We start from the raw sequence: 19,402 nt of genomic DNA, 5'->3' as shown, positions 1-19,402 counted from the left end.
ATATCTCAGCAGAGCTTCGCTAAGCACTACGGAGAGGAAGAGGGATGCGAGGGAGAGGAGAAGCAGCGCTGTGGCGTGGAGATGTGCTCTTGGGGTGCAGCTGCCCTCTCTCTACCTCTCTATATATAGGGGAAGGGAGGAGGGGCGGCGCCCCTAGGGTTTCCCCTAGGGGGTGGGCAGATGGGATCTCCCCTAGGGTGACTTGCCCCCCAAGCCGGGAGGTGGGAAGCCATAGGGGGGCGCCCCCCAACCCTCCTGGTTATGTGAGATGGGGGTGAGGGGGCGCTCAGACCCTTAGTGGGCTGGTTTGCCCCCTCCCCTTGTCCCATGGGTCCCCCCAACACTTACCAGGGGCCCCCGAAACCCCTTTCGGTGACATTGGTCATCACCCGGTACCCCCGGAATAATTCCAGACTCCAATGCCCTTCGTCCAATATATCAACCTTCACCTCCGGACCATTCCGGAGATCCTTGTCACATCCAGATCTCATCTGGGACTCCGAAAAAACTTCGGGAACCACCATAATGACTCAACTATACTTATATCGTCACCAAACGTTAAGTGTGTAGACCTGCGGGTTCGAGAACTATGCAGACATGACCGAGACACCTCTACGGTCAATAACCAATACGGGACCTGGATGCCCATATTGGTTCCCACATATTCTACGAAGATCTTATCGGTCGAACCTCGATGTCAAGGACAGCTAATCCCGTATGTAGTTCCCTTTGTCTATCGGTATGTTACTTTGCCCGAGATTCGATCGTCGGTATCTCCATACCTAGTTCAATCTCGTTACCGGCAAGTCTCTTTACTCGTTCAGTAATATAAGATCCCATGACTAACTCATTGGTCACATTGCTTGCAAGCTTATTGTGATGTTGTATTACCGAATGGGCCCTGAGATACCTCTCCGTCATACGGAGTGACAAATCCCAGTCTTGATCCATTCCAACTCAACAGACACCCTCGGAGATACCTGTAGAGCACCTTTATAGTCACCTAGTTACTTTGTGATGTTTGGTACACACAAGGCACTCCTTCGGTGTCAGTGAGTTGCATGATCTCATGGTCATAGGAACATATACTTGACATGCAGAAAAATGATAGCAATAAACTTGATATGATCATATGCTACGTTCATAGTTTGGGCCTTGTCCATCACATCATTCTCCTAATGATGTGATCCCGTTATCAAATGACAACTCATGTCTATGACTAGGAAACCATAGCCATCTTTGATCAACAAGCTAGTCCGGTAGAGGCTCCCTAGGGACATGTTGTTGTCTATGTACCCACACATGTATTTGAGTTTCCGGTCAATACAATTGTAGCATGGATAATAAATGATTATCATGAACAAGGAAATATAATAATAACCACTTTATTATTGCCTCTAGGGCATATTTCCAACAAATACCTAGTGCATCGGGTCCAATGAAAATCTTTTGTGACAATACTGGAGCAATTTCCTTAGAGAAGGAATCCAGATTTCACAAAATAACCAAACACATCAAGAGACGCTTCAACTCCATCTGTGATCAAGTCAAGGAGGGAGACATAGAGATTTGCAAAATACATACGGATCTGAATGTAGCAGACCCGTTAACTAAGTCTCTCCCATGAGCAAAACATGATCGGCACCAAGTCTCCATGGGTGTTAGAATCATTACAATGTAATCTATATTATTGGCTCTAGTGCAAATGGGAGACTGGAAGAAATATGCCCTAGAGGCAATAATAAAGTTGTTATTTTATATTTCCTTATACGTGATAAATGTTTATTGTTCATCCTAGAATTGTATTGATCGAAAACCTAAATACATGTGTGAATACATAGACAAACAATGTGTCCCTAGTGAGCCTCTACTTGACTAGCTCGTTTATCAAAGATGTTAACGATTCCTAACCATGGACATGAGTTGTCATTTGATAACGAGATCACATCATTCGTGATGGACAAGACCCATCCATTAGCTTGGAATATTGATCGTTCAGTATTATTGCTATTGCTTTCTTCATGTCAAATACATATTCCTTCGACTATGAGATTATGCAACTCCCGGATACCGGCGGAATGCCTTGTGTGCTATCAAACGTCACAACGTAACTGGGTGATTATAAAGATGCTCTACAAGTATCTCCGAAGGTGTTTGTTGATTTGGCATAGATCGAGATTAGGATTTGTCACTCCGAATATCGGAGAGATATCTCTGGGCCCTCTCGGTAATACACATCATAAGAAGCCTTGCAAGCAAAGTGACTAATGAGTTAGTTGTAGGATGATGTATTATGGAACAAGTAAAGTGACTTGCCGGTAATGAGATTGAACTAGGTATGAAGATACCGACAATCGAATCTCGGGCAAGTAACATACCGATGGACAAAGGGAATAACATATGTTGTCATGACGGTTCGACCGATAAAGATCTTCGTAGAATATGTAGGAGCCAATATGAGCATCCATGTTCCGCTATTGGTTATTGACCGGAGAGGTGTCTCGGTCATGTCTACATAGTTCTCGAACCCGTAGGGTCTGCACGCTTAACGTTCGATGACGATATAGTATTATATGAGTTATGTGATTTGGTGACCGATGTTGTTCGGAGTCCCGGGTGAGATCACGACATGACGAGGAGTCTTGAAATGGTCGAGAGGTAAAGATTGATATATAGGATGATAGTATTCGGACACCGGAAGTGTTCCGGAGTGTATCAGGTATTTATCGGAGTACCGGAGGGGTTACCGGAACCCCGGGGAGAATATATGGGCCATATGGGCCAAGAGAGGGGAGCACACCAGCCCACAATGGGTGGCGCGCCCCCCCTATGGCAGGAGGCCGAATTGGGAGAAGGAAAAAGGCGGTTCACCCCCCCCCCTTCCTTTCTCTCTTCCCCCTTCCCTTTCTTCTCCGGTGAAATAAGGAAAGGAGGACGCCACTGTTTTTTTCACACACATATGTAATCATTTTCTATGGATGAATATAGTAATAAAGCCACTAGTTCTTGTATATCGTTCTTCCTTTTTCTTTATCCTAAAGTCTATGGCAGGTGGCCCCTCCTTTAACGTCTCTTTTCCAAAGAGCCGTCCTCATTTTTGGTGGGTGTGGTTACTGTTTCAAATCAGATAGAAGAAGAGGAAGACAGGGGAGTGACGAGAGAAGGTCCATCACGGGAGCCCGCTCATCCAAGGTTTGCTGCGGCCGGAGTCGCCGGCCTCGAGATGCCCGGCGGCGAGGGCAAGGATCCAGGGTCACCATGCGCAGACGAGCAGGTTCCTTCCTACCCCCCGACCCCCTCCTCCCCAGCCCCCCGCCGCCGTACCAAATCCGGCCCGCAGCTGTGTGCCGAGGTCAAATCCCTCCGTCTATAACCTCAGATTCGCCTCTAGCTTTCACGAATTTTGTGGTTACGGTGACTATCATGTACTGAGAGGTTTGAATCGCAACAGAGATTTGCCAAAATAGCAGGATGCCCAGGGGATTATTCCTGTGTTCTGCGTGGGGGCGCGGTTGTGTGTTAGGCACCAAAATCCCCATTGTTAATCCACATGTTCATTTTCGTCTACAGGAGATTTAGATTTTTTTTCTTGTTCAAATCAGGCATAGGTAGATGCGCCTACTATGTAGTCAATCGATTTGGGTATTTTTTCGTTTTTTAGTTTTCAGTTTTCGTGCTGAATTTTTTGATATATTATACGTTTTTTTCCGACATCGTATGCAAAAGTTATAGCCATTTTACATTTTCCTACACTTTTTGGAAAACATGTCCAAATTTAAGTTTTCAAATTTTCCTAACTAGTAGATGTAGTAATATAACTACCTCTCGAAGGATTTTATTTTTTGAAGTTTTTATCATTTTCTTTTGATTTTTTCAAAACTGAAATGACGATACACGGGTGGGGTAGAGTTTGAAAATTGCCCTATAGTGCCGGTTTGTGTCTTCAACCGGGGCTATAGGTTAAGACTCTATAGTGCCAGTTGGTGACGCAAACCGGTACTATAGGTTAGACCTTTAGTACCGGTTTGTGTCACAAACCGTCACTAAAGGGGCTCGTGGGGCCCTGGCCTGATGCCAGCCTGCCACCACCCCTTTAGTACCGGTTCGTGGCACGAACCAGTACTAAAGGTTCATTACGAACCGGCACTAATGCATAGCCATTCGAACCGGCACTATTGATCACATTAGTGCCGGTTTTTTTACAAACCGGCACCAATGTGTTTCACGTTTGACCCTTTTTCTACTAGTGCTAACGATCATATTTCATCCCTCCAAACCCTTCCTCTGTGTTTTCTTATTTCTTGGATCCGTCGAAATGATCTTAGCGTTTAGCGTGCCATGCTTCTAGATCCATCTAAAAGGGTAAATGTACCTTTACTAAGTGTTTTGTTTTTTTGCGCAAGAAAACTTTCAATCTATTTATCTTCAATCATGCCAGTACAACGAACACCAGAAATAATAAAAATTACATCCAGATCCGTAGACCACCTAGCGACGAGTGCAAGCACTAATGTGACCCGAAGGCGCGTCGCCGTCATAGCCCCTCCCTCGCTAGAGCCGGGCAAAACTTCTTGTAGTAGACAGTTAGAATGTCGTCGGGCTAAGGCCCCATATGACCAGCACAGCAGAATAGTAACCGTTGCCATGAAGAGTAGCTTAGATCGCAAAGATCCAACCGGAAGAAACGCAAACGTAGACGAATTACGATTAGATCTGAGCAAATCCATCAAAGGCAAATCCGCCGGAGACAGACCTCGACATGCCCACCGACGGTGCTAGATACGCCACCATGACGGGGGCTAGGCAGGAAGAATCTTATTCCATCTTCAAGTAGTCGCCGCCGTCTCATCTTTTTAAACGGAACACAAACCTTAATTAAACTCAAAAGCACTTTTGAAAACGGAGCCTTCCCGTCGGCATGCGGACATGGCTCTAAGGCCTCCGGAGACGAGGCGAACTGGCGGCGGCGCCCCGGCAGGAGGCAAAGGAACCCTATACCTTTACTCAATGTTTAGATGTGAAATTTTAGTTCTGGTAGAATAGTTTAGATTCAGTTGGAATTGCAACTGTACTGCCTTGTCGGCACGTAGGTACGAGTCCAAGAGTCCATCGACGAAGTAGCTAGCTCATGAGGTGGTGTACCTGGATACCTAGTCGGCACGTAGGTTCGAGTCCGAGAGTCCATCGACGCGGATAGAAATATTATTATACTCCCTCGGTCTGTAGTATAAGACGTATATCTAATTCGGATTTGCTAAAACTCATTCGACTGAGAAATAGATTGGTCTCATTCACTTTTCCAACCGTCGGATCCAGCCGCGCAGCGATTCGTGTTTGTCAACATGGAGAGCTTCGTAGCGACGTGTGTGCGCCGTTCGGCTCGCGACCCGGCTCCCTTTTTTTATTTATTGTTGGTTTTTTTTCTTTGAAGTTGCAACCGCCCCAACCCGAGCGCAATCGCAACTTAGCACACCCAAGCGCAATTGCAAGACATATAACGTGACCGCAACCGGGGGTCGGGGCGGAGGGCTGTCGGCATCGATGGGATCGGTTCCATTTTTTTGTTTAGGACTTTTTTTGCTTGTAGTTGCAACCGCCTCAACCCGTGCGCAATTGCAAGTCACCACACCCAAGCGCAATTGCAAGACATATAACGTCACCGCAACTAGGGGTCGGGGCGGGGGATTGTCGGCGTCGCTGAGATCGGTTCCATTTTTTTATTTGTTGTTTTTTTTCTTTGTAGTTGCAACCGCCCCGACCCGACTGCAATCGCAACTTAGCACACCCAAGCGCAATTGTAAGACGTATAACGTGAATGCAATTGGGGATCAGGGCGAAAGGCTGTGGGCGCCGATGAAATCGGTTCCATTTTTCCTTTTGTTTGGGATTCTTTTTTGTTTCTAGTTGCAACCGCCCCAACCCAAGCGCAATCGCAACTCAACACACCCAAGCACAACCGAGGGTTGGGGCGGAGGGCTGTCGGCGCCGATGAAATCGGTTACGTTTTTCTTTTTGTTTAGGGTTCTTTTTGTTTGTTGTTGCAACCGCACCAACACGAGCGCAACCGCAACTCAACACACCCAAGCGCAACCGGGGGTCGGGGCGGAGGGCTGTCGGCGCCGATGAAATTGGTTCCATTTCTTTTACTTATTTTTAGGTTTTTTATTGTAGTTGGAACTGCCCCAACCCAAGCGCAATCGCAACCCAGCACACCCAAGCGCAACCGGGGGTCGGGGCGGAGGGATGTCGGCGCCGATGAAATCGATTCCATTTTTCTTTTTGTTTAGGGTTTTTTTTGTTTGTTGTTGCAACCGCACCAACCCGAGCACAATCGCAACTTAACACACCCAAGCGCAATTGCAAGACATATAACGTGACCGCAACCGGGGGTCGGGGCGGGGAGGGCTGTCGGCGCTGATGAAATTGGTTCCATTTTTTCTTTTGATTGGGGTTCTTTTTGTTTGTTGTTGCAACCGCCCCAACCCGAGCGCAATCGCAACTCAACACACCCAAGCGCAACCGGGGGTCGGGGCGGAGGGCTGTCGGCGCCGATGAAATTGGTTCCATTTCTTTTACTTATTTTAAGGTTTTTTTTTGTAGTTGGAACTGCCCCAACCCAAGCGCAATCGCAACCCAGCACGCCCAAGCGCAACCGGGGTTGGGGCGGAGGGCTGTCGGCGCCGATTTTGGTTCTTTTTTTGTCAGGTTTTGATATTGTTGTTGTTGCAACCGCCCGAACCCAAGCGCTCAATCGCAACCCAGCACACCCAAATGCAGCCGGGGTCGGGGCGGAGGGCTATCGGCGCCGATGAAATCGGTTCCGTTTTTCTTTTGTTTAGGGTTCTTTTTGTTTGTAGTTGCAACCGCCCCAACCCGAGCGCAATCGCCACTCAACACACCCCAAGCGCAATTTGCAAGACACATAACGTGACCGCAACTCAACACAACCCAAGCGCAATCGCAACCCAGCACACCCAAGCACAACCGGGGTTGGGGCGGAGGGCTGTCGGTGCCAAATTCGGTTCTTTGTTTTCATTTTTGTATTTTTTTTGTTAGTTTTTTGGTAGTTGCAACCTCCCCACCCCGAGCGCAATCGCAACTCAACACACCCAAGCACAACCGGGGGTCGGGACGGTTTGTCGGTGATGATGCGAATCACCGCCCCATCCTCTGTGCAATCGCAAACTCAACACACCCAAGCGTAACTGCGGAACATCTATTGCGACCATGACCGAGGATCGGGGTGGACGGATATGGGCGCAGATGAAATCAGTTCTTTTTTTAGTAGTTGCAATCACCACAATTCGACCGCAACTGCAACTCAACACAACCAAGTGCACCTGCTAGATGTATAATGTGACCACATCCGGGAGGTCAAGGGCAGTGTTTTGTCAGTGACGGCAAAAACTATGTTTAATCATTTTTTACAGGTCGTCTGTTGTTTTTAGCGTTTTTTAGATGGTTGTTAGTAGTCAATATTTTTTTCATATATCATAGTTATATAGTTTTTTTCACACACATATGTAATCATTTTCTAAGGATGAAAATAGTAATAAAGCCACTAGTTCTTGTATATCGTTCTTCCTTTTTCTTTATCCTAAAGTCTATGGCAGGTGGCCCCTCCTTTAACGTCTCTTTTCCAAAGAGACGTCCTCATTTTTGGTGGGTGTGGTTACTGTTTCAAATCAGATAGAAGTAGAGGAAGACAGGGGAGGGACGAGAGAAGGTCCATCACGGGAGCCCGCTCATCCAAGGTTTGCTGCGGCCGGAGTCACCGGCGTCGAGATGCCCAGCGGCAAGGGCAAGGATCTAGGGTCGCCACGCGCAGAGGAGCAGGTTCCTTCCTACCCCCCGACCTCCTCCTCCCCAGCCCCCCGCCGCCGTACCAAATCCGGCCTGCAGCTGTGTGCCGAGGTCAAATCCCTCCGTCTATAACCTCAGATTCGCCTCTAGCTTTCACGAATTATGTGGTTACGGTGACTATCATGTACTGAGAGGTTTGAATCGCAACAGAGATTTGCCAAAATAGCAGGATGCCCAAAATAGCAGGATGCCCAGGGGATTATTCCTGTGTTCTGCGTGGGGGCGCGGTTGTTTGTTAGGCACCAAAATCCCCATTGTTAATCCACATGTTCATTTTCGTCGACAGGAGATTTAGATTTTTTTCTTGTTCAAATCAGGCATAGGTAGATGTGCCTACTATGTAGTCAATCGATTTGAGTATTTTTTTTGGTTTTTTAGTTTTCAGTTTTTGTGCTGATTTTTTTGATATATTATACATTTTTTTCCTACATCGTATGCAAAAGTTATAGTTGTTTTACATTTTCCCTACACTTTTTGCAAAACATGTCCAACTTTAAGTTTTCAAATTTTCCTAACTAGTAGATGTAGTAATATAACTACTTGTCGAAGGATTTTATTTTTTGAAGTTTTTATCATTTTCTTTTGATTTTTTCAAAACTGAAATGGCGATACACAGGGGGGGTAGAGTTTGAAAATTGCCCTATAGTGCCGGTTTGTGTCTTCAACCGGGACTATAGGTTAAGACTCTGTAGTGCCGGTTGGTGACGCAAACCGGTACTATAGGTTAGACCTTTAGTACCGGTTTGTGTCACAAACCGTCACTAAAGGGGCTCGTGGGGCCCTGGTCTGACGCCAGCCTGCCACCACCCCTTTAGTACCGGTTCGTGGCACGAACCGGTACTAAAGGTTCATTACGAACCGGCACTAATGCATAGTCATTCGAACCGGCACTATTGATCACATTAGTGCCGGGTTTTTTTACAAACCGGCACTAATGTGCTTCACGTTTGACCCTTTTTCTACTAGTGCTAACGATCATATTTCATCCCTCCAAACCCTTCCTCTGTGTTTTCTTATTTCTTGGATCCGTCGAAATGAACTTAGTGTTTAGCGTGCCATGCTTCTAGATCCATCTAAAAGGGTAAATGTACCTTTACTAAGTGTTTTGCTTTTTTACACGAGAAAACTTTAAATCTATTTATCTTCAATCATGCCAGTACAACGAACACCAGAAATAATAAAAATTACATCCAGATCCGTAGACCACCTAGCGACGAGTGCAAGCACTAATGTGACCCGAAGGCGCGTCACCGTCATAGCCCCTCCCTCGCTAGAGCCGGGCAAAACTTCTTGTAGTAGACAGTTAGAATGTCGTCGGGCTAAGGCCCGATATGACCAGCGCAGCAGAACAGTAACCGCTGCCATGAAGAGTAGCTTAGATCGCAAAGATCCAACCGGAAGAAACGCAAACATAGATGAACTACGATTAGATCCGAGCAAATCCATCAAAGGCAGATCCGCCGGAGACAGACCTCGACATGCCCACCGACGGTGCTAGATACGCCACCATGACGGGGGCTAGGCAGGAAGAATCTTATTCCATCTTCCAGTAGCCGCCGCCGTCTCGTCTTTTTAAATGGAACACAAAACTTAATTAAACTCAAAAGCACTTATGAAAACAGAGCCTTCCCGCCAGCACGCCGACATGGCTCTAGGGCCTCTAGAGACGAGGTGAACTGGCGGCGGCGCCCTGGCGGGAGGCAAAGGAACCCTATACCTTTACTCAATGTTTAGATGTGAAATTTTAGTTCTGGTAGAATAGTTTAGATTCAGTTGGAATTGCAATTGTACTGCCTTGTCGGCACATAGGTACGAGTCCGAGAGTCCATCGATGAAGTAGCTAGCTGATGAGGTGCTGTACCTGGATACCTAGTCGGCACGTAGGTTCGAGTCCGAGAGTCCATCGACGCGGATAGAAATATTATTATACTCAGTATAAGACGTATATCTAATTCGGATTTGCTAAAACTCATTAGAATGAGAAATAGATTGGTCTCATTCACTTTTCCAACCGTCAGAAATCCTGGGGTCGGGGCGGAGGGCTGTCGGCATCGATGGGATCGGTTCCATTTTTTTATTTATTGTTGGTTTTTTTTCTTTGAAGTTGCAACCGGCCCGACCCGAGCGCAATCGCAATTTAGCACACCCAAGCGCAATTGCAAGACATATAACGTGACCACAACCGGGGGTCGGGGCGGAGGGCTGTCGGCATCGATGGGATCGGTTCCATTTTTTTTTTGTTTAGGAGTTTTTTTTTGTAGTTGCAACTGCCCCAACCCGAGCGCAATTGCAAGTCAGCACACCCAAGCGCAATTGCAAGACATATAACGTCACCGCAACCAGGGGTCGGGGCGGGGGATTGTCGGCGTCGATGAGATCGGTTCCATTTCTTTTATTTGTTGGTTTTTTTCTTTGTAGTTGCAACCGCCCCGACCCGAGTGCAATCGCAACTTAGCACACCCAAGCGCAATTGCAAGACGTATAACGTGAATGCAATTGGGGATCAGGGCGAAAGCCTGTGGGCGCCGATGAAATCGGTTCCATTTTTTCTTTTGTTTGGGATTCTTTTTTGTTTCTAGTTGCAACCGCCCCAACCCAAGCGCAATCGCAACTCAACACACCCAAGCGCAACCGGGGGTCGGGGCGGAGGGCTGTCGGCGCCGATGAAATCGGTTACGTTTTTCTTTTTGTTTAGGGTTCTTTTTGTTTGTTATTGCAACCGCACCAACCCGAGCGCAATCACAACTCAACACACCCAAGCGCAACCGGGGGTCGGGGCGGAGGGCTGTCGGCGCCGATGAAATTGGTTCCATTTCTTTTACTTATTTTTAGGTTTTTTTATTGTTGTTGGAACTGCCCCAACCCAAGCGCAATCGCAACCCAGCACACCCAAGCGCAACCGGGGGTTGAGGCGGAGGGCTGTCAGCGCCGATGAAATTGGTTCCGTTTTTTCTTTTTGTTTAGGGTTCTTTTTGTTTGTTGTTGCAACCGCACCAACCCGAGCGCAATCGCAACTTAACACACCCAAGCGCAATTGCAAGACATATAACGTGACCGCAACCGGGGGTCGGGGCGGGGAGGGCTGTCGGCGCTGATGAAATCGGTTCCATTTTTTCTTTTGATTGGGGTTCTTTTTGTTTGTTGTTGCAACCGCCCCAACCCGAGCGCAATCGCAACTCAACACACCCAAGCGCAACCGGGGGTCAGGGCGGAGGGCTGTCAGCGCCGATGAAATTGGTTCCATTTCTTTTACTTATTTTAAGAGTTTTTTATTGTAGTTGGAACTGCCCCAACCCAAGCGCAATCGCAACCCAGCACGCCCAAGCGCAACCGGGGTTGGGGCGGAGGGCTGTCGGCGCCGATTTCGGTTCTTTTTTTGTCAGGTTTTGATATTGTTGTTGTTGCAACCGCCCGAACCCAAGCGCTCAATCACGGGAGCCCGCTCATCCAAGGTTTGCTGCGGCCGGAATCGCCGGCGTCGAGATGCCCGGCGGCGAGGGCAAGGATCCAGGGTCGCCACGCGCAGAGGAGCAGGTTCCTTCCTACCCCCCGACCCCCTCCTCCCCAGCCCCCCGCCGCCGTACCAAATCCGGCCCACAGCTGTGTGCCGAGGTCAAATCCCTCCGTCTATAACCTCAGATTTGCCTCTAGCTTTCACGAATTTTGCGGTTACGGTGACTATCATGTACTGAGAGGTTTGAATCGCAACAGAGATTTGCCAAAATAGCAGGATGCCCAGGGGATTATTCCTGTGTTCTGCGTGGGGGCGCGGTTGTGTGTTAGGCACCAAAATCACCATTGTTAATCCACATGTTCATTTTCGTCTACAGGAGATTTAGATTTTTTTTTCTTGTTCAAATCAGGCATAGGTAGATGCGCCTACTATGTAGTCAATCGATATGGGTATTTTTTGGTTTTTCAGTTTTGATTCTGTGGGTACAGAGCATTCGAAAGTCATGCAGGACACACACTTTGCTGCATATGTGTGTTCAACAGCTTGGGAAACTCAGTAACTTTTTTCTCTCACTCCATGGGATGTACAGAGTCATATAAAGAGTCCTTTTTGGAACTATAATCAAGTTGGGGCGGTCTTCCTCTTGACAAAATAAGAGAGATAATTTGTGGTAGTTCAACAAAGTTTGTTTGTTGTTCATCAGTATTTACGCCCAGTTTTTATCCGTTGAATGTTCATGACTACAGGGGATGTGCACAAAATCTTCAGCAGTAGTTATTGTTTGTTTCTGTATTTTTGTACCCTAATCATCATTTTTCCTATGCAAAAGGATACATGCTTTTTTTCTGAATTCAGCTTTGAGGAAGAGGTTAGAATCGCGGGAGACAAGCCCAAAATCACTAGAAGGTCCTGCGTTTTTTTGGGGGTTTTGTCAGTAACTGAATGTAAGCTAGTTTTTTGGACACCGATCAAAATAGAAGAGTACATGTGGAGCCTGCGGGATGCGTCGACATAAGGGGAATAATTTGATGGTTACGCTCACGTCAGTGTTACTAGTAGCCGGTAGTAGTAGATGAACTGAGCAACTGTGTTTTTCTACCATTATGGCACACTGACAGAGCAGCTGTGTTTTTTATTATTATATATATATATGTAGCCTAATCATCCTTTTTTCTTTTTTTGTTATTTTTTTGTGTTGGTAAAACACATGATCAGGATGTTAAAGGAGATGATGAAGAGAATAAGGGACGCATCGATCAACCCGAGGGCCCAACAGTTGATAAAGAGAAGAATGACACAACTGCAAGTCAAACCTTCAAGATTGACGAAGATACAGTGGATGTCGAAAGCGAACAGTACCATGGGAATGATGACCTAACTGAAACCGATGTGTCCAACGACCTACTTTATGCTGGAGTAAAAAATTTGGTGAAGTCATCCCCCCTCCTCCACCCCCTGCATTTCTTCAGCTTTTCTTTTTTTGTACATTCAAAGTTCCTCTTATATATATATTTTTGTTTTTACTCACAATGATTTTTTGTACTTATTTTTATCACTATATCAGATTGTGAAGAGCTTTAAAAGGAAGCAAAGACGGACCATTGTACGAAAGGGGAGCAAAAAGGTAGACTTTAGTTATCCTTGTCACGCGTAATTCATTTATCATGTGTGTAATCATTTCTATGTCACATACTACTTCAATTTTATTCATTTATAACTCTGTTTTTTGTTTGGGTGAAACTTTTTAATTTCCCCCTTTTGATGTACACAGAGACCAAGACTAACTGAAGCGACTTCACATGATGATTTTGGCGATGCAGTATGTAAAGCATATACTAGGTGCAGCATACCATATTTCTCCGAGGTCGCGAATAGCATTTGCAAGAGCAAGAACAAAGTGGACTTAATCAGGTCTACTGGTTTTGGTTACATGCTGGAGTTAGATGATTGTCTTGTGCCTAGGCCATTTTCTCAGTGGATAGCAGACAAGGTCATTGTTGACGATGAAGCAATTTTCATCAACAAGAAGCGCATACCACTGAATGCACTGGGTGTCCTGCATGTTTTTGGCATTCCGGCAGGGGACATCAACATTAGCATGGTCGACGATGCAGGGAAGTCAGAGTTCCTTGCATTTTTCGGGCTCACAGAAGTGCCCACAATAAAGTTTTTTGGCAACAAGATTATTGAACGAGAAGAGTTGTCTGACGAACAGCTCATTCGTTGTTTCCTGATTGTTGCCCTGTCAACCGTGTTGTGCCCAACTTCAAACACTAAACCAAGCACCAAGTATATGGGATCACTAATAGATGTCAGTAAAATCAGAAACCTAAATTGGTGCAAGTTCACTCACATGTGGCTGTTGCAAGCTATTAGGAAGTATCAAAAAGAGAAGACGAAGCAAAACCGCTTGACATTGACACTAGGAGGCTGCATATACCAACTAGCGGTACATTTTCTTTTCTTTTTCTATTTTATAGTTTTTGTGTCTTCCTTTTTCCTTTCTTTTCCTTTTTTTCATCAAAACAAGTTGACATCTGTTATTCTTTTTTTTCTTTTCCCAAGGTCCGCTTCCTTGACTTCACAGACTTTGGAGCAATACAAGTACCATCAATCATGCCAAGGATATGTCTATGGAAAGGCAGTCTTGTCAAAAATTTCAGTGATATGCTCATAGACCAAAATGGCATGTACAGACCAAGTAAAGTAAGTTTTTCTCATCTATACTTATTTCTATCTTTGTTTGTATTCTCTGTTTCTAATGTAACGACAGAGAACAGAATAGCAGATATTCTGTTGGGCCAGGGTCAATTTAAGAGAACTTTAATTTCTTTTACTTTGGTCTTTTTTTACACATGTAGATAAAAGATGAATCTGAAACATGCTATGCTCAAGAGTCATTTAGTTGGGCCAGCACAACGAAGAACTCAAACTTAAGGGCTGCTATTGACAGAACAGCGGGGAATTCTCTTCCCGAGGAGGTTCCCCCCTAATCTTTTTTTCTTTTTCTGCATGCATTTATGATTTTTTTCATTTCATCATTTTCTCACTTTTTTGTTTCTTCACATGTATCAGGTGAAAGAAGAGATATACACATCATTCCAGTTTTACATGAAAGATGAAAACGTAAGCACTTGCATGAAAGCAAAGAATTTGCTTTTAAAGACCCTGGAATTAGTGACATCAAGAAATGGCAATTCAGAGAAAACTTTGAAACTTGAGTCATCCGAGAAGAGCCATAATACAGTGAGCAACCAACACTGGTCAGGATCTACTGTAAAAGTAAACTCAGATGGAGATTATGAAGAAGATGACGGTAAATATCCTATTGTTTGCAAAATAGAAACCCGTTTTTTACAACCATGTGTTTAAAGCACTGTTATTTGTTTTTTAATTCTATTTGGACAGGCCTTCTACTCATTTAATTTTTTCTCTTTTTTATTTTCTATAATTATGCTCCCTTTTGTAGGAACGACGACTCTACTTCGAAGGACTAAGAGGGTGAAACAAATCAGTGAACAATCACCTGCTTCAATTGAAACTGAAAGAATGAGCCATGAGCAAGAAGTATTCCAAGGAAAGAGTGATGAAGGGGTTGATGTTATTGGGAGCTCAAAGTTAGAAGATGCATATGTAAGTTCATGAATCTTTTTACTGTACTCTTTTTAGGATATATTCCCATGTTCTTTTTCCCTTTTTATTGTCCGTTTTTAAAACTCTTGCTACTTACCTCCCACATTTTTCAGAATCAAATGGGCAAGGGTAATGAAGAATTTCAAGAACACAACAACAAAGAGACAATAAACACACAAGAAGAAATTCAAGATCAAGTGAACACAAGCAAATATGATACAGAGGCAGTGAAAGCACCCCAAGAAGTCAGCATCGAAGATGGACTAGGAAGAGAAAACAAGGTTACAGTGCAGGACAAGGTGCTAGAAGCGAAGATCAATGAAACAAGAGCAGCGAGCACGACAAGTTTTGAGTACTTACTTCTACCAGACAACACTGCTTTGTTACCTCAAATTCAGAGCAAAGAAGCTGGGAAAGGAAATGCATCAAGTTTTTCCGGTTTCATGAGCCAAAAGACATCCAGTAATGAACATATCTCCCAAGTAAGAAGTTTTAACTAGCTACTTGTTACTTAACATCTTTCTTTTTCTTTTTACTACTTTTGTTATTTTTTAACATCCCATGCTCCTTGTTATTTGTTTCTTGACAGCAAAAAGACGACACCAACGTGATCAACCAGCAACAGAAAGGGTCCTGCAGCAAAATAGATTTCGACATAAATGTCACATTAGCTGCAGGTACCTTTATCTTTTTTGATGATCCTTTTTCCTTTGCATCAATTTTCTGTTCAAAACTGAAGAAACCAGCAACAACTATTCAATTTTGTTTCATTTTTTTGGAGCTGATGATCATCATTTGCTTCTCAAATATAGATGAGGATGACGCAAATGACCATGAAGCAAATAAGCATGTCATAGATAATCCTATAGGAAACGAAGACGAATCCTGAATTGATTACTTGGATAAAGCAAGGCAAAAGTACTTTTTCTATGATGATGACACGCCAACTTGTCGTATACTCGAAGATATGGATGACTGAGGGAATGAAATAACTGAGCCTGAGCTATGGCGTCCTGTGCACATGACAACAAAGGAATATAACGAAAAAATTGAGGTGGGCAAAACGTAGGAAAGGAGCCTCATCAAATCAAAATATATGCCCCCATGTGTTATATGTTACTAGTGTAGACACTTTATGTCTTTAACTCGTTTTCTTTGGTGCGTCAATAATCAGAATGCAAAGAAAATCATTGTTCACCAGACATTGAAAGAAAAGGAATCAGGCAACTACCATCAAGAGCAAGAGATCAAGAGCTGCGAGGTTTCATCTTCTTTTTACCTTTTCAATATTTCTTTATTTAATCACTTTTTTTAGAAAAATATAATTTTCTGCCTTGTTGGTTTCAAACAACACCTTCATCCCGTGTCCTTTTTGTGTCAACAGTTTTCTGTACATTGCGCGCAACAGCAACAAAGTGTTGGACAAAGATGCACTTCACCAGACGGAGGAATAATTGACCTGGTTATTTTTTTTCTCTGCATTTTGCTGCTGAGCAGTTTCTGTTTTCTTATGAGATGTTTCTCATTTTTTTTATTCATGGTCTTTGATTTTCTCTTGCTTCTAAAATGATACAGACATCACCAAACACAAGCATTCGAAATGAGTGGAACGAGCCGCATACATGCTATTCTCCTAGGAATAGGAACACAACTTACAAGACAACGACTACCAGACCCCCACGCACCAAAGTACATTTTTCTTTTTTTATCCCCATTTTTTTGATTTTTTTTCTACATTAACAGTTTTCCTAGGCACATTTCTTTGGTTTTCTCATATTTCTTTCTTTTTTCATTTTTTGATACAGCATTTTTTCTCAGAAGCCACAATGACAGGGAGAATTCTGTTCCCAGAAAGAGCTAACATTGAATGCAATTTAGATGGGACAGAGGATAACCCTATAACGTTCTTGGATCATAACAGTGTAAGTGTTTTCTTCTTCTTTGTGTTGTTTTGCTTAAAAGCTGAAGTCCAAAAGAAAAGATCCCAGAATGTCCATAGTTTCATACTTATATTTTTTTTTATTTGTTGAATTTTTCCAGGCATCACCAGAGGTCCAAATCCTCAGTCAAAGTCCTTTCAAATAGTCCTGCAGTAACTTAGTTGATAGATCAGATGAGCACTATAACACCAGACTCTTCTTAGGGAGTACAAGCAGCTCTAGGGGCAAAGAAAATATACCACCTAAAAGGGTAGTACAACCAAGCAAATTTTTGTGCTCGCCTTATGACCAAGACAGGGGGCCCATCATGGAATACGAACTTCATCTATATCACAACATCTTACTCCTAAGCGAGAATAATTACTACAAAGGGTTAGGACACTTTTTTCCCTCCCAGACCACCGAATTTTTGTTGAGTTGTTCGTGTGTGTGTTTTTTTTTCTTCCTTGTTTTTGTGCATTTGAATTGTATATAGCAGTTCCCCCCTTGCACTGACATTTTTCTGCGGACAAATCATGAAAATGCAGGGACTACTGGGCAATTGAGATTGATAAATGTAGGGTATCATTGGAACAACTAGGCAATTCATTCAAACCATCAGGGTGGGTGGAGTCATATGTCATCAATGCATATTGTCGAAAATTATTCAGAGATAACCACCCCAGAACATCCCAGAGGCACTACTTTTTCCACACGGCGGCAGTGAGTTCCAATACAATCTTGTTTTGATGTTTGTTTATCTCTCGCTTTTTTAGTTGAAACTTTAATTTTATCTTTCTTTTCTTTTTGTTTGTTTGTAATAGGAGTACTTTTTGGAGAAGTGGAGGACTGAAGTGGGGAGACTATCTTTCAAAGATAAAGTTCTAAGGAGCTTCCACGGAGCAGGGAAAGCAAGACGACTAGAGCTGAGCAATGAAGTAATGTCTCAAGCCATTTTTTGCTCATCAAAACACTTTTGAAGTCATTGAGTTATGGTTTCTTGAATTCCATCTACATTTTTATTTTTTCTTCTTGTTCGTTATAGTTGTTCTTTCCTACTCTTCATGAGGATCATTGGTTCGTCTTCCTCGTCGACTTGAAAGCACGACAGTTCATATTCCTTGACTCAAAGTACGCAGAAAACAGCGAGTACCACACGAACATCAAGAACATGATGGTTATGCATCCTTCCTTTTTAAAGAAAATCAAGAGAATTTTATTTTCTTCTCTCTTCCCCCAAGATTTCGTTGTCTTATTATATGATTTTTTTTCTGATAACAAACTTTATCAAAGCGTGGCGTGATGCTAACCTGAGAAACATGCGGTTCAATCAATATCAAACAGCATATCCAGTATTACCGAAACAAGTAGGGAGGTAAATCATAAACAACTTTTTCCAATACCATTTTTTCATATGAAATATCAACTATATTTTTATTCGCTCTAATGTTTTTAAGTTGTTTTTCCTCATCTCTTGGTTTTTCCTTTTTCTCACCCCCCCCCCCCCCCCCCCCCTTTTTCCAAATCCTTTTTTTTTTTTTAAATTTCAACTCCTCTTTTTTTTTTTTTTCTTTTTTCCCCCCCCCCCCCCCCCGAAATAGCGATGATTGTGGAATTTTCACAATAAACAAGATGCAAAATTATCGAGCCAGGAACCCGCTGCAGACAGTATTCCAATCAAAAGATGTTCCAGATGCGCGCGTGAGACTTGCTGTTGATCTACTATTCAGCACTCACAACGAAATAGATGAAGCAAAGACACTTGTCAAGGACTTGTGATACAGAACTGTATATCTTTTCCCCTATTTTTCCCATCTGTCATGTTTTTTTGCGTTTGCAACTGTAAACAAATATCCTTTTTCTTGTCTCTCATTTTAAGGTTTCTAACTAGTTCATTTTTTTGTACATCCTCACATGGGCAAGCAGGTCAATCAACTAGAATATTTCTGTCATACATGGAAGAACAATACTAGAAGGTTCTTCAGCAAGATGATGAAAAACAATCCCAAAAGTTAACGAGACGACAAAATTTCCAGTGTACATGGAGGAACGATACAATTTTTTTCTATTTTCTTTTTTTTCCTTTTCTTACCTGAAAGCGAATCCAAAATGTAAAGCAGTGCGTGTATTTTGGCCTCAAGGATTTTTTTTACCGTCATATGCATAGTTTTAGAAACTGGTCATTAACCAGAAAACAATCCCATGTGTATAATGTTGCTTTCAGATCAATATCAAACATCGGTTCTTAAGCATTTTTATGATTATTTTTTATTTTTTAAAGTTTGATTTTTCTCCCCCGCCTAGATATTAACCAGAACATTTTCTTTCATGTTTTTTCTCCTCTTGTTTCTATCACTTCTCCTCCTTCTTTCTTTTGTGCAGGTTTTCAAAATTCTTACTGGACAGAAGCTAGCTAAATAGCACAAGCAAAAAAGTGGATCAAGAACCTTAAGTAACCAACTGGGGTAATGTAAGTGTCGCTACCCCCACGGGAAACATTTTTTCCCTAGTTTTTTTCACAGTACAAATAAAA

General features: G+C 43.5%; 2 protein-coding genes across 5 annotated transcripts; both read left to right on the top strand.

Moving 5' to 3' along the window:
- The first annotated feature begins 7,817 nt into the window (after positions 1–7,817).
- Positions 7,818–17,447, top strand: LOC125524667. Of its 4 annotated transcripts, none has more exons than XM_048689702.1 (17): positions 7,818–7,836; positions 12,533–12,745; positions 12,882–12,941; positions 13,089–13,766; positions 13,883–14,023; positions 14,179–14,298; positions 14,393–14,633; positions 14,787–14,950; positions 15,064–15,432; positions 15,540–15,627; positions 15,763–16,004; positions 16,125–16,211; positions 16,335–16,412; positions 16,526–16,639; positions 16,756–16,872; positions 16,991–17,262; positions 17,418–17,447. In XM_048689702.1, exons 4-11 carry the CDS (start codon positions 13,248–13,250, stop codon positions 15,837–15,839), a joined length of 1,719 nt encoding a protein of 572 aa, XP_048545659.1. In that variant the 5' UTR covers positions 7,818–7,836; positions 12,533–12,745; positions 12,882–12,941; positions 13,089–13,247; the 3' UTR covers positions 15,840–16,004; positions 16,125–16,211; positions 16,335–16,412; positions 16,526–16,639; positions 16,756–16,872; positions 16,991–17,262; positions 17,418–17,447. The 4 variants fall into 4 exon arrangements, with proteins under 4 accessions (XP_048545659.1, XP_048545658.1, XP_048545656.1 ...); XM_048689699.1 differs by lacking the exon at positions 7,818–7,836 and adding an exon at positions 11,141–11,397 and having other exon boundaries at positions 16,769–16,872; XM_048689698.1 differs by lacking the exon at positions 7,818–7,836 and adding an exon at positions 11,141–11,397.
- Positions 16,777–19,095, top strand: LOC125519415. Its single transcript, XM_048684228.1, has 7 exons — positions 16,777–16,853; positions 17,418–17,592; positions 17,694–17,807; positions 17,915–18,046; positions 18,144–18,244; positions 18,471–18,657; positions 18,796–19,095. Exons 1-6 carry the CDS (start codon positions 16,777–16,779, stop codon positions 18,646–18,648), a joined length of 777 nt encoding a protein of 258 aa, XP_048540185.1. The 3' UTR covers positions 18,649–18,657; positions 18,796–19,095.
- Positions 19,096–19,402: the final 307 nt, after the last annotated feature.

Source organism: Triticum urartu, chromosome 7 (genome assembly GCF_003073215.2).
Source record: "Triticum urartu cultivar G1812 chromosome 7, Tu2.1, whole genome shotgun sequence".
Taxonomy (NCBI): domain Eukaryota; kingdom Viridiplantae; phylum Streptophyta; class Magnoliopsida; order Poales; family Poaceae; genus Triticum; species Triticum urartu.
The sequence above is the reverse complement of the archived record's forward strand: the minus strand, read 5'-3'. Positions and strand labels throughout refer to the sequence as shown.

Excerpts from the sequence above, each read along its gene's own strand:
- LOC125524667 (XM_048689699.1), top strand. The coding sequence starts at position 11,347 with ATGCCCGGCGGCGAGGGCAAGGATCCAGGGTCGCCACGCGCAGAGGAG. Across the intron at positions 12,942-13,088 it reads TACGAAAGGGGAGCAAAAAG|AGACCAAGACTAACTGAAGC; the intron begins GTAGACTTTAGT and ends TGATGTACACAG. Across the intron at positions 15,628-15,762 it reads AAATGTCACATTAGCTGCAG|ATGAGGATGACGCAAATGAC; the intron begins GTACCTTTATCT and ends TCTCAAATATAG.
- LOC125519415 (XM_048684228.1), top strand. The coding sequence starts at position 16,777 with ATGACAGGGAGAATTCTGTTCCCAGAAAGAGCTAACATTGAATGCAAT. Across the intron at positions 17,808-17,914 it reads GACTAGAGCTGAGCAATGAA|TTGTTCTTTCCTACTCTTCA; the intron begins GTAATGTCTCAA and ends TGTTCGTTATAG. Across the intron at positions 18,047-18,143 it reads CGAACATCAAGAACATGATG|ATAACAAACTTTATCAAAGC; the intron begins GTTATGCATCCT and ends ATTTTTTTTCTG.